This window comes from Phasianus colchicus, chromosome 21 (genome assembly GCF_987193195.1).
Source record: "Phasianus colchicus chromosome 21, bPhaCol1.hap1.1, whole genome shotgun sequence".
In the NCBI taxonomy this organism is placed as follows: domain Eukaryota; kingdom Metazoa; phylum Chordata; class Aves; order Galliformes; family Phasianidae; genus Phasianus; species Phasianus colchicus.
In genome coordinates this window covers 9,330,778-9,345,869 of record NC_143456.1, presented here as the reverse complement: position 1 = coordinate 9,345,869, position 15,092 = coordinate 9,330,778, and the positions used below count along the sequence as shown (strand labels likewise).

The 15,092-nt window shown below is 49.5% G+C and overlaps 1 protein-coding gene across 14 annotated transcripts in view; it reads left to right on the top strand.

The window, feature by feature from the left end:
• The window catches only part of ACACA (acetyl-CoA carboxylase alpha), a 113,131-nt gene that overhangs the window by 8,635 nt on the left and 89,404 nt on the right, over window positions 1–15,092 (top strand). For 8 of the 14 annotated variants that reach the window (XM_090122715.1, XM_090122716.1, XM_090122717.1 and 5 more), the window contains 2 exons: window positions 4,964–5,010; window positions 5,867–6,119. In XM_090122715.1, the coding sequence (XP_089978841.1) occupies window positions 5,893–6,119 (227 nt within the window). In that variant the 5' untranslated portion in view covers window positions 4,964–5,010; window positions 5,867–5,892. Of the gene's footprint in view, window positions 1–1,278; window positions 1,362–3,829; window positions 3,896–4,963; window positions 5,011–5,866; window positions 6,120–10,360; window positions 10,481–13,167; window positions 13,515–15,092 lie in introns of those variants that run through there. The other 6 variants (XM_090122728.1, XM_090122727.1, XM_090122719.1 and 3 more) reach the window with 5 other exon arrangements.

Sequence of the window (15,092 nt, the reverse complement as noted above, 5' to 3'; positions counted from 1 at the left end):
GTTGATATAATTTAATATTTTGGGAGGTATTGTGTGCTGCATGTCTGCCAGCGGGCTGCTGGCAGCTGTCCTGGTGTGGGATGTTGTGGGGATCCGTCTGTGGAAAGGCCATGTGTGGCTGTCAGATGTGAATGAGCTGCTGGGAGGGCGGCCGTGGGCTGTTATTCCTGCCCAATTCCAGCAGCACTTTCCAAATCTGTGCTTGCTTTTTCATGTTGATGTATTTCTTGAGATTTTCTTGCATTCTTTTCTCTCTTTGCCCTTGAACCAGAGAGTTACTACAGGATTTAATGACATGTAGCAATCACTCCTCCAGCATATTTGGACAGCATTTATTAGCTAAGGGATGACGTGGGCAGGGCAGCATGCAGGTTATGGCATGACCGTGCTCGGAGGGCCGGGATGAGCCAAGCACTGTAGGGTACCCACTGGGGTAGGTAAGGCTGTGTGTAGCTGCTGTCAGCGCTGCAGGCACTGCCCTGCACCACCATGCTGGGCTCAGCACCGTGTGCTGGGGCCATCACCGTCCTTTGGTCTGCTTCAGAAACTCTCCAGCTGTAGAAAGGTTCCCCACGCAGCAGCCGGGTCTCCTGCTGTGCACGCAGCTACCCGGCCTGCACCGGCAACGGGACCTCGGAGCGCAGCAGTTAGTGGTGCGGCGCTCACGAGAATCGCAGCTCCCCCCGCAAGGCAGGGCGCAGCAGTCGGAGGGCACTTCTTCACTGCGTGCTGCTGCGGCGAGGGGCGCGCAGGGAGGGTTCAGGCGGTGGCCCCGCCGTCCGATGGGTTCGGCCAGCCACCCGTGCCTGTGCGGCGGATGGGGACCGGGCCACGCAGCCCCGCAGCGGACTCCCGCTCCCACACGTGAGGACGCATCGGGGCTGCGCTGCACTCAATGCGTCCTCGGGGCCTCCGGCCGCGGCGCCCCGGAACGCGCGGCGCGGGGAAGGGACACGTGTGGGACCTGCGGGCCGCGCCAACGCACCGCGGGACGGGGAGCCCCCCTCCCTCCGCCAGCAGCCAATGGGCGCGCCGCGCCGCGCCGCTCAGGCCATCGGCATCTCCTCATTGGCCACGCCCCGCGGGCGCCGCCCGATTGGTCACGCCCCCCGTTTCGCGCCCGCCGCCAGCCAATGGGAGTGGCGGACGGCCGGGCGGCGGGAGGGGAGGGGTTAGAGGTGGTTGACCCGAAGTAACCCCTCGCATCACACCACCGCGGCGGCGGGGGGCGGGGCCGGGCGGACGGGGCGGGGCCGCGGGCGGGACCGGGGATGGGGGGGCAGCGCCGCGCCCCCAGCACCGCCGTTGCCCTGCACCAGGCCGGGGGCCCGCGGCGCCTCCGCTGCGCCCGGCACACTGAGGTGAGCAGCGAGACGGGCCGGGCAGGGCAGGGCGGCGGTGCGTGGGGCGAGGAGCGCCGATCCGCGTTCGGGGGAGGCGGCGGGGCCCGAGCCACGGGGAGCGCGTGGGGCCGGGCCCGCCGGCATCGCGCGGCCCGGGGGGAGCGGAAGGCTCCGCGGGCGTCCCGCGTGGGCGCGGCTCTCGGGGCTCGGGTCGCCACCTCGGATCCCCCGGCCTCCGCGGCGCGGGGATGCGGGCGGCGCGCCGCCTCGTGCGCGGGGATGGGCGCGGCGTGGCCGGGCTCCGGGAGCCGGTGCGGCGTGGGACCGCGGTCCTTCGGGCAGCCGGCGGAGGGCTGAGCTCGTGGGGCTGCGGGGCCGGGCCTTGTGGGAGCGCCGTGCCGCGTTGTTGCGCTCTGCTCTTTCTGTGCTTTTATGTTTTCTTGTGAGGGTTCTCGGGTACGACGTACCCGTTGATAGCTGGTTCGGAGTGATATCGTAGTCCATTCCGGACCGGTGGGCTGCGGGTACCCGGCTGTGCTGGTGCTCTCAGGCGGTGGGAGTCAGACGCAGCCCCGGGTGACTTAGCAAAGTGCGATTGGTGTGAATGCAGGCTCTGCTTCTTACCTTTATGTTTCCTTGGTGGAAAAGACAGATAAATGTTTTACCTGGGACGACCTGGAAGCCCATTCCTCTAACGGGTGTTGAGCTATCTGTGCATTTCAGATAGATGTCGTGAGCTTTAAAATCCAACAAGAACTTCCACCTGTGGATGCATGCGAGAGTTTGCGAGCCGCCCTGCAATGCAGAAAAAGCAGGAGAGTTTCACTGGGCGTTGGATGGTCGCTGAGTGGGGCTGTGTGGCTGGGGCAGGGCACACATGGAGCAGCCACGCTGCAGGAGAGAATGGCTCAGGAGGTTGGGTGGGTACAGAAGCATCTCTGCCCTCTGGACTCAGCTTCCAGCCCTCTGCAGGCGCTGTGCCGCTCTGCTCAGCAACATAAATCCTTTTTCAGTGGGGTGGCTTGAAAAACATTCAGAACTTGGTTTCTGTCTGCTGTTAAGTGATCTTCATGCCTGGGTATGGTTTACTAGAATAAAACAATCTTGTCATGAAAACTTCTTTTCCAGCCTTGGTGATTCTGTGAAGATCTAATGTTTTTATGTGTGTGTTTCTTTGGCAAGCCAGATATGTTTCTTTATGGCTGTAGAGTTGTGGAGAAATGATTGAGTTTTGCTCTCCCTCAGGCAAAAACAAGTCCATCTGTAAATTTGGACTGTAGAGTTTTCATTGCTTGTAGCATTAGGCATACAAAGAGCCTGATTTGGGTATTAAATGCCTTGATGTCTGCAGTGCTGGGGAGTTAGGAACGTGTTATGTAGCTCTGGCTCCTGATGGGAGCTGGTTCCTTCAGGAGGGAGGAGTGTGGCTCAGATTCTGCAAGATAAAACTGTGATTTAACCCATGTTTGTGTAATTGAGCAGGCTTACGGTGCATGACAATACATGTTCTTAAATCCCTGCAAAATGGAATTCTCAGGACGTATCCCGCTGTAGCGTACAGAGTTTCTTTTAGTGTACATGTGCAAGTTAGCGCATTTGACAGCAGTTCCTACCCACAGAAATAAGCACAGGGCATGTAAATAGCTGAGGAGGCAGACGGTTATTTTGCAGTGACTTGTTCAGTGTTATTCACACACGTGGAACATCTGCAAAGGGTCGCAGTGCACAAGAGCGTGGCGGTGCTTTGCTGGGGTGAGGAGCTGCATTCCAACCTCTGCCAGCCGGGCTTCAGGAGGCCAATGCAGCACACTGTGCTTTGGTGGAATGCTGGTGTTCTGTTTGCAGCAGGGAGAGCAAAAGGCATCTGCAGAGACGTCTCTAAGAAGTTGCATGTTTTAACTGCCCCCCGAGAACGTTATGATTAAGTAAAATGTGGATAATGAATGTCAGTGTACTGAGAACAAGCTGAGCTTCTGTGAGGTTTGATGCCAGTTTGAGTTCACAGGTGGTCACAAGGCTTCAGCAGAGCTCACGGCATTGCGATGCACCTACAGGGGTCAGAAATGCATCAAAGTGCACTGAGTGGAGCTCTGTGGGCAGCTGATTGCCATAGGGCTGAGCTGTGTGCATGCAGTGCATCAGTGCAGTTGTTGGAGCACAACGCTGGGGTTTGGTGCTTCTCATGGGGCATTTGCCTGAAGTGCTCCCCTTGTTTTGCTCTGCCTCCTTCTTTACTTAGGGAAAAAAATAAAGCCTTGAAAATATAGTTATTAAAGTGTGAGTTCTTTAAAAACCCCTTTCCTTTTTTAAAAAGGTTTGTTGTTAGTTTGGCTGCATCCCAGATCTGGTGCTGGTTTTGCCAACAGTAAATCCACCTGAATGAAATTCTCTGGGAACTTTGTGATGGAAGAGTACGTGTGCACATAACACTGTCTTCATGTTTCCGTGTAAAAAGCCAACCTGATCAAAGCTTTCTATCTGAGCAGTGGGAACGAGCCTCATCTGAGCAGCCTGGTTAATGGAATCTCATGGTTTAGTTTCTGCATTCTCAGGTAGGCACGCAGACCTCGCAGTCACGCTTCTTGTTGTTTCCCTCTTCCACCCTCACGAAGAGGCAGGTAGATCCACCTCTAACACCTGTATCAGGTGGGCGTCTGTGGCTTTCCAGTCATAAAATGGTTAAGGACATCTCCCTGTAAAATGAACTGCCCCTGGCCCGGGTGAAACTGGAGTTTGTGGGAGGAGTGATGTCAACACAGAGTTGGGTCTGAATAATTCAGTCGATACGGTCACAGTAAAATTGCATAAGCCACTTGGATCTGTTTTTAATTTTCAGTTACTGATGGGAAGAAAGAAATGGTGCTCAAGGATTGCAGTGTCTATAAACTTCTTGTCTGTGTTCTAATTAGAGCTTAGATTGTGTCCTGTTAAGTGCTATAACATCTGGTTTTGCCTGTGTACCGGATGTAAGCTGTCATGTTCCCATCAAACTGCTCGTGGTGCATCTCTGTGCTTGCCCCATAGCACGGCCCATTCTGGCAGGGTTGACATGGCCCTCCTTCCTTTGGGACGTCAGTGTGGTGCTGAAGGCACCAAGCCCATCTCTTCTGCATGGTAATGTGCCACTAGAAGGGCTGGGGCCCTGAGATGGCTGCTCCCTGCCTTGTCCTTGTCTGTAGTGCTGCATCGCCGTTACTACACTTTTTTTTTTTTTTTTACAGGTAACTGTTGGTTTTATGCTATCTCAGCTGTGTTTTCTAGCTCCTGGTTTTCCATGAGGGTTCTAATTGTCATTGGGATTTGCTCTTGACCATCAGGTTCAGCTGATAGTGGCCAGTAGATTGAGAAGTTCAGAGACAGCAGAGGAAAAAAAAGCCATAAGCTGGTAGCACTAGCCCAGAGTATCATTTCCTATAAGAACAGTGCAAAACTGCATGGAGGGTGTTGGGGTCTTCCTGTCTTGTGTGTGTTCCTTGAGGCATCACAGGTTTCGCTCCTACTTTACTCAGTGGCTCCAGATGTGTGGGCCTTTCTGTTCTCTACACTTCTCTACTGTTTTTTTAATTACATGCAGAGTATTTTTATAACAGTATTTATCTGTTAATTCTTTTGTTTTCCAGTTCATTTTGGAAGTGGATACCTGCTCAGATTGCAAGAATAACAAGAGGTTAGTGTATAAACATTCCTAGTTTTTTGATTATTTGATTTCCATTTGTGTGTAAATGCATCAAAGCTGGGCAGAGCAGAACGTGTCAGACAGTAATTCACCATCCCACCTGTCTTGGGCTGTGCTCTGAGGTACTCTTTTGTTCTCCATCTCTTATGTTCTTTCTTTCCCACTTGCTAACCTCACCAGAAATTATACTAGTTTGTTGGTGGCAGTTGTTACACTCAAGTGGTCTGGAAAGCATCAGAACTGCTGGAGAGTGTGCAGTGTGAGCATGCAGCTGGAGCAGAGGAGGGAAGAGGGAAGGATGGAGTGAGCCTTTGCCATGTGACAGTACTGTGTTGTTAGTGCTGTTAATGTCATCGTGCTGGTAACTTGTCCTCAGATGTGAGTGAGCTTAGGAGACTGAAGTCTTCATAAACTTGGGCATTTCAGGTTAGGAATAAAGCAGTCCTGCTTTGCTGTCAGGGAGCTGTGTGCTGTCTGCTCCCCAGTTTTCAGTAGGGCAGCTCAGATTTCTGAAAGAATCCTAAGTAACATGGGGTCTTTGGAAAAAATGTAAGAAAGAATGCCTTACATTTTCCTCTTTTAAGTACCTTTTGCAGCTTTGTAGGTTTTGCAAAAACTAGCAGGTTTTGCAGCTGCTTTGAATTCGGAGTCCTTGTGCAAACAGAAAAGTCAGTGATTGTAACATAAATTACTATTCCCTGGACTCCTGTCTAGGTTCAGCTATTGTGTTCTGGTGTTGTACCATTGCATTTCCAATTGGAAGCAAACCTTGCTTTGCCTTATTTGTTTTGCAATAGGAGATATTAACCTTGAGTTTTGTTTTTTTTCTTTCTTTTGCCCCTTAAAGTGCTGAGAGCTCAATTTGGAAGAGCCATGGAAGAGTCTTCCCAACCTGCTAAACCTCTGGAGATGAACCCTCACTCTCGCTTTATTATTGGTTCTGTGTCAGAGGATAACTCAGAAGATGAGACAAGCTCCTTGGTGAAACTTGACCTGCTAGAGGAGAAAGAGAGGTCTCTGTCCCCTGTTTCTGTCTGCTCGGATTCACTTTCAGACCTGGGACTTCCTAGTGCTCAAGATGGCCTAGCAAACCATATGAGGTATGGATCAATATCTCAGCTTCAGTCTCTTACTCTATCAATTCCCAAGAAAGTCCAAAGCTACTCTTTGCAAGCTGCATACTAATAAATCTCACCTTTGTATCCCGGTTCTGGGTTTGGCCTCAAAAGTTTTTGCTGTGATTTTTGGATGTTTTTTGTTTTGGACAGAGAAAATTCTGATTAAAGAAATGGTTGGTAATGGTGAAGTAAAACAAAGCTTAATGCAGTAGCTAGTGCTTGCAGCTCAGGGAGATGTTGGCCTCATAGCTGGGAGAAGGACTGTTTTATTTGTCCTTTATGTTGGTGGTACCATTGTCACTTCATGGAGACAACCTCTGAAAACATACACAGACTCTGGGCTGGGACCAGAGGATGATAGTGGGCCATAGTTGAGAATTGTTCTGGTCAAGCTGATGGATATGGTCAGCCAGCTGGCGATAGAATACCTTACACAAATGTAAAGGGGATTGCTTTTCCCCTGGCTGTCAGTTGGAATGATTAGGCAGCTAAAAAAAGGTAAATTTGAAGTGGCAAAAGCTCTAGTCTCGTAACTGTATACGTTTGAGGAACAGAAGAAGCTGTATGAGGACATAATCACTAGTGTGAAACAGACAACAGGAGAGCAAGAAAATCAGGCAGTGTCTGTGTGCAACTTCGAGGACACTGCCTGGCATGAGAGAGCTATAATGCAATAGGTGTGCAACCTTGAGCACCTCTGTTGTAATTTGCTTACTTTGGCATTCTGTTTTGAGGGTACTTGACTTTTAGTTAAATTGGAGGGAAATGCCAATTCAAATAAATAAAAAAAAAAAGTTACAGCATTAGGCTGTTTTTCTAAGATAAGGTTAGATGAATTGAAATGGTTTTCCAGGATGGTAGTCTCTTTCATCAAAAGATTTCCAAATAATGTTTGCAGATGGAGAAACTGAGACAAAGACAAGGTAAACCACTTGCCTGCAGTCACGGTGTGACAGTGAATTAATGGAACACTGGCATTCTTGCTTACAGCTTTCTTTTGATAATCACAAAGGTGCAACTCTTTCTGGAGTGTCAAAGACAAATTGAGTGAGGAGTTCTGTGCAGTACTGTTCAAACAAGTTGCAGATCCGAAGGAGAATGTCTTCTCGAGGAGTTGCCAAAAATCTTTCCATTTTCTGGTTAGCCCTGCTGTACCACACAGGAAGGTTTGGTTAGCTAACCACAAAAGCAGCCTGTAGTTGGGGTGAGTGACTGCTGCAGAGAAGTCCTTCTCAGGGAGCAATTATCTCTAAATTAGAGAACTGAGTCAGATACAGAAGCGTTGTGAGTGCACCTGAGTGATCCGTTACCTCTTCACAGAGCGTGGCAGGCAGTGCACCTATTGCTCTGATGGCTGGAGAAAAGAGATTACTTCTTGCAGTGCAGGAGGCCTGGAAGGGCAAGGTTGGTTGTCAGCTATGAGGTTGTTCTTCCCTCTCATGCTCCAGATCACTGAAGTTTAGACATTTTGTTGCTTTGTGGAGGTTATCTGTGAGACTGTGTATCCTGTCCTGTAACACTGAGTGCTGGTGCCTGTGCCTTCTGTGCAGCGGCTGTCCCAGCACTTATCTTGATCTCCCAAGCAAAGTTTCACCACTGGAAGGAGCACCCTGTCAGTATGAAAATGACATTGCTAATTAGAAATGTTCTTCCTTGGTCATTAGCTCTCATGGGCTGTTATTTTATAGCAAAGAAATTCATTCAAATAAAAAGCAACATCACGTTGTCACTTCATGCAGCATGGGTGGGTGCTTCACTGCGCTGTTTGGCGTTTGCTCCGTACCTGAAACCTTGCAGGCCTTTTGTCTGAGCTGGGAAGTGCTGCTGGGGTCTGGTTGTGGTGCCTGGCCAATAGGTCCTGGCCCAGCTGTGGGCAGGCTGAGTGCCAGCTCGTGTTTCTTCATCTGAGCATGCGGAGCGTGTGTGGCTGTGCCGCTCCATCCATCGCCTTATTGATCTGGGTAAGTGTTTATGCTGTTGCTAAAGCTGGTCTTGCTGGGACAGGCTCTACAATACAGGCTTCACGCCACTAGATATCTGTGCAGGCCTTTGATTGAGCTAGCTGACTGCTAGAGATGGGATTGAGAAAGCCATGATCTGATAATGAACTTCAAATCAGTGTCTGTTACACCAGTGTTTAACGAAAGTGTGGGTTGGAAGAGTAGCTGTGCACATGAATGTTCTGTTTCTTTCCTTTCTTTTAGTTTTATTTTATTTAAAGACTATCAGTGATAAAACTTGTGTAAATTTCTTCTTTGCTCAGTTAATTATGACAATGAACATCCTTAAAAAAAGTGGCTGCATACAGCTAATGCCAACAAAATTTGCTCTTTGCTGCATTTTGCACCTCCAGGTGATAAAACTGGATGTACTGCTTTTCCTTTTTGTTTCTGGGTGTAATTGTGTTGTGTTGGAGTTCGGTGCTCCAGCTGAGGGCAGCAGTCCCATGGACACAGTGCTTTGTGCTGTGCAGGGCTGTCAGTTGTGTTCCTGAGGTGTCAGTGGGAGATAAAGTAACTTCTCTGTGAATGCCACGTGGAGGGGGGTATGTTGAGTCAGTTTGTTTTGTTTAATAAATTGTTCTTGACTGATGCTATATTTAATTCCTAGTTTTAAAGATAGCATCCAGTATCAAATTCTTGTTTAAAATAGAATAAATCCTGCATGCCTTCTGGTATTTGTCCATCAGGGCTCTGGTTTCATAAGCAATGAAACGGGTGTAGGAAATCACCTGGCAATCCACTTGCAACAACTGAAAGCCACATTTTTAGAGGTATCCCAGCTCGTAGCTGTGGTAGGGCACCCACAGAGATGCTGGCCTTTGTGCCGAGCGTTAATTGGGCTTCTTGGTGAACAGTCTCAATAAGATGTTTGCTAAAATGTTTTCCTTTGCACGTGATCAGTTGGAATCCCTCCCAAAACAAAGGGCTTCCCTCCATCCCTTTGTTAGCATAAGTGTCACCGTGTGATGCTGAATCTCCAGGGTAGAGAATAACTTGGATCTCTTGGCACCCTCTTGTAACTCTGTCTTTAAGACCAGACATATGGTGCTACATGGGTGCCTGCAGTCATAGGTGGGCCCTGTTGTGCTGCCTGTGTGAGGCAAAAACTGTCACTGATAAACTGCACAAAAAACTCTCCCACCCACCCCCTTGTTCTGGTTGGTACAAAACATGCATTCTTTCTTTCCTGCAGAGGAGATCTGTCCAAAACTTTGTGAAAGGGCTTCAGATCTGCTCTCAGCTGCATAATTGTCTTCTACTGCATTTATCTTGGTGGTGGGGCTTTGTCTGGAGAGTGTTAGGCTGTTATTGCAGGAACACATGGAATTTCATGCTTCTCAGGGGTGTGAAAGTGAGGGTATTCGGGGGTTTTAGGAACTGGAGTATGGATTTTGATTGAAATGTGGTGCTAGGAATTGGGTGCCAGAGTTTCAGCAGGAAGGGTGTGATGGAGAAATGGGTTCTGAAAGAGAAGTTTGAAGGAGAGGAAAGGGGCTTGTGGCCACAGTACTCATCAATTCCTCTGTATTTTTTATAGAGGAATCCTAGCAGTGTACTGGTTTGGATTCTGTAGTTTTGGAACCAAATTTCCTGCTTTAGGCTGCATACCTGCCTTGATTACTGTTTAAAATTGCATCAGTGTGAATGTGAAGTTACCTCACCATTGTAATTTGTTCTGTATCCTTTGTTTGCTTTCTGATATTCCTGGGCCCAGCCTTGTGTCAGGGCTGCAATGAGGCTCTTGGTTTTGGTTAATGTATCCAGGCACTGACTTCTGGCAATTTCTGCCTTCAAGCCAACGGTTCTGTCTCTTTAAGGCTGCAGGAAAGACTGTCTTTGAATAAGTCTGGATTGCTGCCTCCCAGCGTCCATTCCTCTGGCCATAGCCGCCCTTTGCTCTGGCTGCAGAGGTCCGCATTGCTGGCTTACATGTGTGCTTGTTCCTTCCCTCTGCTTCTCTGTGGAACAGGCTGCAGGGCAGGCCTGGCACTAGGACAGGTTTTATGGATGCTTCACAAAGTCCTGCCACCCGGACCGGATGCACACACGCATCGGCATGTCCATATTACAAAACAGGAATCCCTAACTGATAGGAGCTGCCTTCCTTCCACACCTTGTACGGGCCAAACATGGGGAAAAAAAAAAAAGAATAATTTTTTCTCAGGGTGTGTGTGTGTGTGTGTGTGTGTGTATGTCTGTGCTGCAGCCTCCTTACGGCTGCCTTGCACACACGCCAGCTCGTGCATCGCTGCCTTTGGAGCAGACTGCAGCGTCACCGGCGGCGCTGGGCATGCTGCAGTGCTGGGATCAGTGCAGGCTCCTGGCTGCGATGTGCGTCAGGTACGTGTGCAACCAGCGCGGGTTTTCTCAGAACAGCCGAGAAGCACCCAGGCTTCCCTTTTGTCTGCCTGCAGGCCGAGCCTCCAGGGAAGGGGGGTGCTTTCCACATGCCGTTTGCCAGCTGGGCTCTGAATAGTGCTGTGTAGGGAGTGGGCTTTGTGTGTGTGATGGTAAGTGTTGTATCACAGTGACACATCCTCGTGTGGCGTGGTTCTGTTGGGATGCTGCGGCCGATCGTCTCCATTGATGCTGTAGCAGAAGCACAATGAGTGCTTTTAACCCGGCTGAAGCTGTTCTCTAACATGAGGCTGTGTGTAGCTGTAAGATTTGGTTCCTTGCAGCTACAGTTGAAAGCTATTAGGGTTGGGAGCTATGGGTAGGCTTTTTTGGAGCGTGGGCAAATATTTGGGAAAGACATTTCACCAAAACTGAAAAATAAATTCCAATTATGTTGAATAACTGTAAATCTTAAAGACAGGATCAAAAACTGAGGAAATTTAATATCATGCAAGAATTTTATTTAGAAAGAGATGGAACGTACCATTTTCTATATGCAGTATGTGTCCAGTGAAGTCACTGAAGACGTGGTGGGCTTTACATTTCTAGGAGAGAAAGCGATGCAGATTTTATCAAGCTGAGTCTGTTATTTCTTAAGTCTCTGCCCTTGTGATGGCTGCCTGGGAACTGGTGGGTTGATGGGAGCCTCCCAGCAGGGCTGGGGGAGCAGGAGCTTGCACTGCTCAGGGAAGTGGGTGTCCAGATGGGGTTGTGCTTACAGGAGGAGTGGGGTCCGTGCTGAACTGAAGGGCTGTTGGGATGGACTTGGTGCTGGAAGGTACCTCGAGACACAGGGCTTTTTCTTATGTGCTTCTGTCTTAAAATGAATTAAATAAGGAATTTCTGCCACTCTTGGGTGGTCTGAACGTTTCTTCAAAGAGGGAGTAAGCTGGCACTTGAGAGAGGCTTTCAGTAACTAGGCAGATGTGTAATGCACTCAAACACCACCTCTGCTTTTTATCTGGGAATTAATAAAGTGTCAAGCTGGAAGGGATCCCAGGAGTCATCTGGGCTGTGTGTTTGCCCCAGGGTCTGGTCATCTGGATGCTGAGCTGGTCCTGATCAGGGACTGCGTGACCCTGCTGCGAAACCTTGTTCCCACAAGCAGCCTGTGCAGTCCTTCTGCCCACTGCTGGCATTTGCAATACTGTTTGAAAGGTTTGCTAATGTGTTTTCTGTTATAATTTAAGCTCATTACTTCTCGTTCTCAGGCATCTTGTCCTCTTTTCCTGTATTTAAAGACTGTTACTGGGCATCCTCACCAGGCCCATCCAGTGCTGGCAGCCCCTTCACTTCCTGGGCTGTGTTCATCAGATCCACAGTCATTTTCATCTGCTTTTCTCTGGATGCTTTACATCTTTTTTTAGGGACTGTGCCCCAGACTGTTCCCCGTGCAGAGGAGAGCAGGGCCATCTTATCGTGCCTTCCATCTGGCACTCCTCTTGGCTTACTCCAGCACAACCAGTGTTATACAACGGCACGATGCTGATGCAAGTCCCCTCTGACCTGCAGGGCTGGGGCTCCTCTTCTGCAGCCATCCACGTGGGGGAGGGTTGTGTGGCTGCATGTCGTTGTCAGGAGCTTAAATCCTTGACCTGCCTGGCTCTGGGCTTTTTGTTCGGTTATTCATTTTTCTCTCACTATCACCTGTCTGCTGCCTGGCTTGGGTTTATTTCCCTGTGATGTTCTTCACCACCACCACAGCATGTCGCTGTCCTGCTTTGCCCTCCTGCTGACAATGCCTGCAGGAATTGGATCTGCACGGAGTTGTTTGCCTGTGCTTTATCAGACACGTGGTGCTTGCTGTCGGTCACTGCTCACACTGCCTGGCTATTCTTAGGTCCCTGCTTCCCACAGTGACCTCACCTTGCTGCTCAGGGCTCAGCATTGCCTGTCTTCATTATGTGTCTGTTTTCACTGGGTATTTGCTCTTTTTTTTTTTTCTTCTTTACATATTATTATTATTATTATTATTATTATTATTATTATTGAGTGATTCCTTCCTGGATAATTGCATAGCTTTTGCTCAGACTCTTGGATAGTGCGTGCCTCAAATAAGGGCTGTGCTGCCTGGCTGTGCCCTATGCTAGGGCGGACCTCAATGTCACGAAATTTCAAGTGTCATCCAGTTGCTGTGTCGGTTCCAATCCAAATCTGCAGTTTGTTCCTGCATGTGCTTAGTGCTGAGGAAACATCCATCCTCTCTGCAGGGCTGTTACAGGCTCCACAGGACCACAGCACCTTTGTTTTGGGGGTGTTCATTCCTGTAGCGCTTGGAGCAAGCTCGTCTCTCTTTAATGGGTGGAGAAACTGAGATGCTGAAATCCTGGCTGACCCATCCCAGCTTCATGCTGGCGTCTGTGTGCTCTGCTGCCCGGATCACTGCTGGGCTCTGCGTGCCTGCATGGAGGTGCTTTCCTTGTCACCTCCCCACCCTCTCTGCACACCTGGTACAAAATTCCGCTTGCTGAATGAATTCTCTAGCTGATGGCCACTGCAGCCGGCCTGTAACAGCTGCCTCCGTGGTAGCAGGAGCTGTGCTGGCTGCTGGGGGCTCGGGGCAGGCAGGGAGCCAGCTGTCCTCGTCTCGCGGGGCTCCGGCACACGGCACAGAGCTGTGCAAAGCTCCTTACGTAACTGGGGGCTCCTCTGTCTCTGATCAGCTGCTTTCCCCCTGCGCGGCAGGGAGGCTGCTTCACTCGCTGTGTGTGCTGCGTCACAGGAAGAAAGAGTGACACAGGGCTGGTAGAAGGCAGGGGACAAAGGTTAAAAGACTGAAGCAATCCGGGAAGTGCTGCTGCCTCAAGGAGAACCATACGAGCACGGGAGGCTCTTCGCTGCTCTGCGCTGCTGCGTTTTGAGCTGCAGTATTGGAAAAACCAAAATAGCAGCAGTTGCAATCTGTTAATTCCTTCACAGACAGCATGGAGGAGCCTGCAGATCAGAGTCAGGAAATGATCTATCACATGCTGCAGAGGTAAGAGTTTCAGCTATGATTGTCTCCTCAGAGCAGCACCTGTCTTGGACTGAGGCAGTTGGGCACTCTGTGCTGGAAATTCAAACTGATATTTTTCCGTGTCAGTTTTATCCCTCTGAAGCCATCCTGAATTACCGTGAGGTATTTGTGAGTGCAGTCTGTAAGAAAGGCACTGGACTGCATTTTAGGTGGGGAATCTGTTTATAAAGCATGACATCCTGCACAACCATTAACCTCTATAAACTGAAGGACTGATGAGCTTTTTGGAAGCTCCTACCTGAGAAAGCACTGCACATGTGACCTGGAGAACAGCAGAGATGACTGTTACCAATTTGCCTTTTGTTCTGTCTTGTTTAGGGCTCAGTATTCTTCCTTCATTGCTGCCCAGCTTCTCCCTCGCATTATGTTGCAAAAAGAAGAAAATCTTTCCTGCTTTGGCTGTGATGGGCAGCCTGTGATTGCTAGTGAATAAAACTCGATGTTCTTGGTATACTTCCCATCACAGAGTAAAATGAACTATACTTGTTTATAAACAAGTGTTTGCAATTGATTCTGAATAATGGAAAATCTGGTTATCTTGTCATTTTCACTGTAGCAGTATCTTCTTCCTTTGTCTGGTAATTTGAACTTGGTCCATGGTCCGCATTCATCCATGTTCACAGCTTCTGACCCCAAAATTTTGGTCTCTCTTTGGTTGAGGCCACTTGCGATAAGCCTTCAGTGAACAAACCTGTCTCATTTATTTCTTGGGCCGTACTCCTTCCTTGCCAAGCCTTAGATTCTGATCTTTTAAAGACAAATTTAGCAGAAGTTGAATCTTGCCTACACTTCTCTCTTTCTTGCCTGTTGGCCCCCATCCTCAAGTTTGCAGGCAGTGATTATCACAGCGCAGTCCATGAACTCGCTGACAGCAGCCCCATTAGGTACAGTGACACCGCCTATCACGGGATTGCAGCTTGCTGGAAGAAGGGAAAGTGTTCCTGGGAAGTACCTCTATACGCTCAGCGTGATCTCCTGCCCTTCTCTGGATATCAGCTGTTGCCTCTGAGACAGGTTGCTGAACTGGGCATACTTTGATCTGACACGCACGGACACTTGTAGTTCCCAGCATGTCACTGGGAGACAGGCTTGTTTGTCTTCTTTCTTTCTTAGCACGTGTTAACACCACACTGTTGCTCTCCCCTCTGTTACCTTTCATTTCTACATCCTTGGCTTCAGGGGTTGCTCCAGTGTCTCTGTTGCTGTGCTTAGAACAGGTTTTCACTTCCCAGTTAAGCTCCAGATTTGCTTTCTTTACAAGCCTGTAACTTGGAGCTCTCTACCGCCTTGACTGTTGGCCGTGGGAATAGCCCATGTGTGAGGTAAGGATTGATGAGCTGAAATTCAGCTCCAAAGCGAAGTGCCATCGCTGTGCTGCTTTTATTCTGAACGTCCTGATATGGTCGGGCTGTGCAGCAGTAGGCTGGGATGTGTGCAGCCAGGCCTGTCCCTGCCGTTGTCTGCCCTTCATGCCCTCTCCAGCAGGTCAGTCACTTCCTGCCCGTCTCTTCCCATCTCCCTGTGGAGTTGCTCATCCTC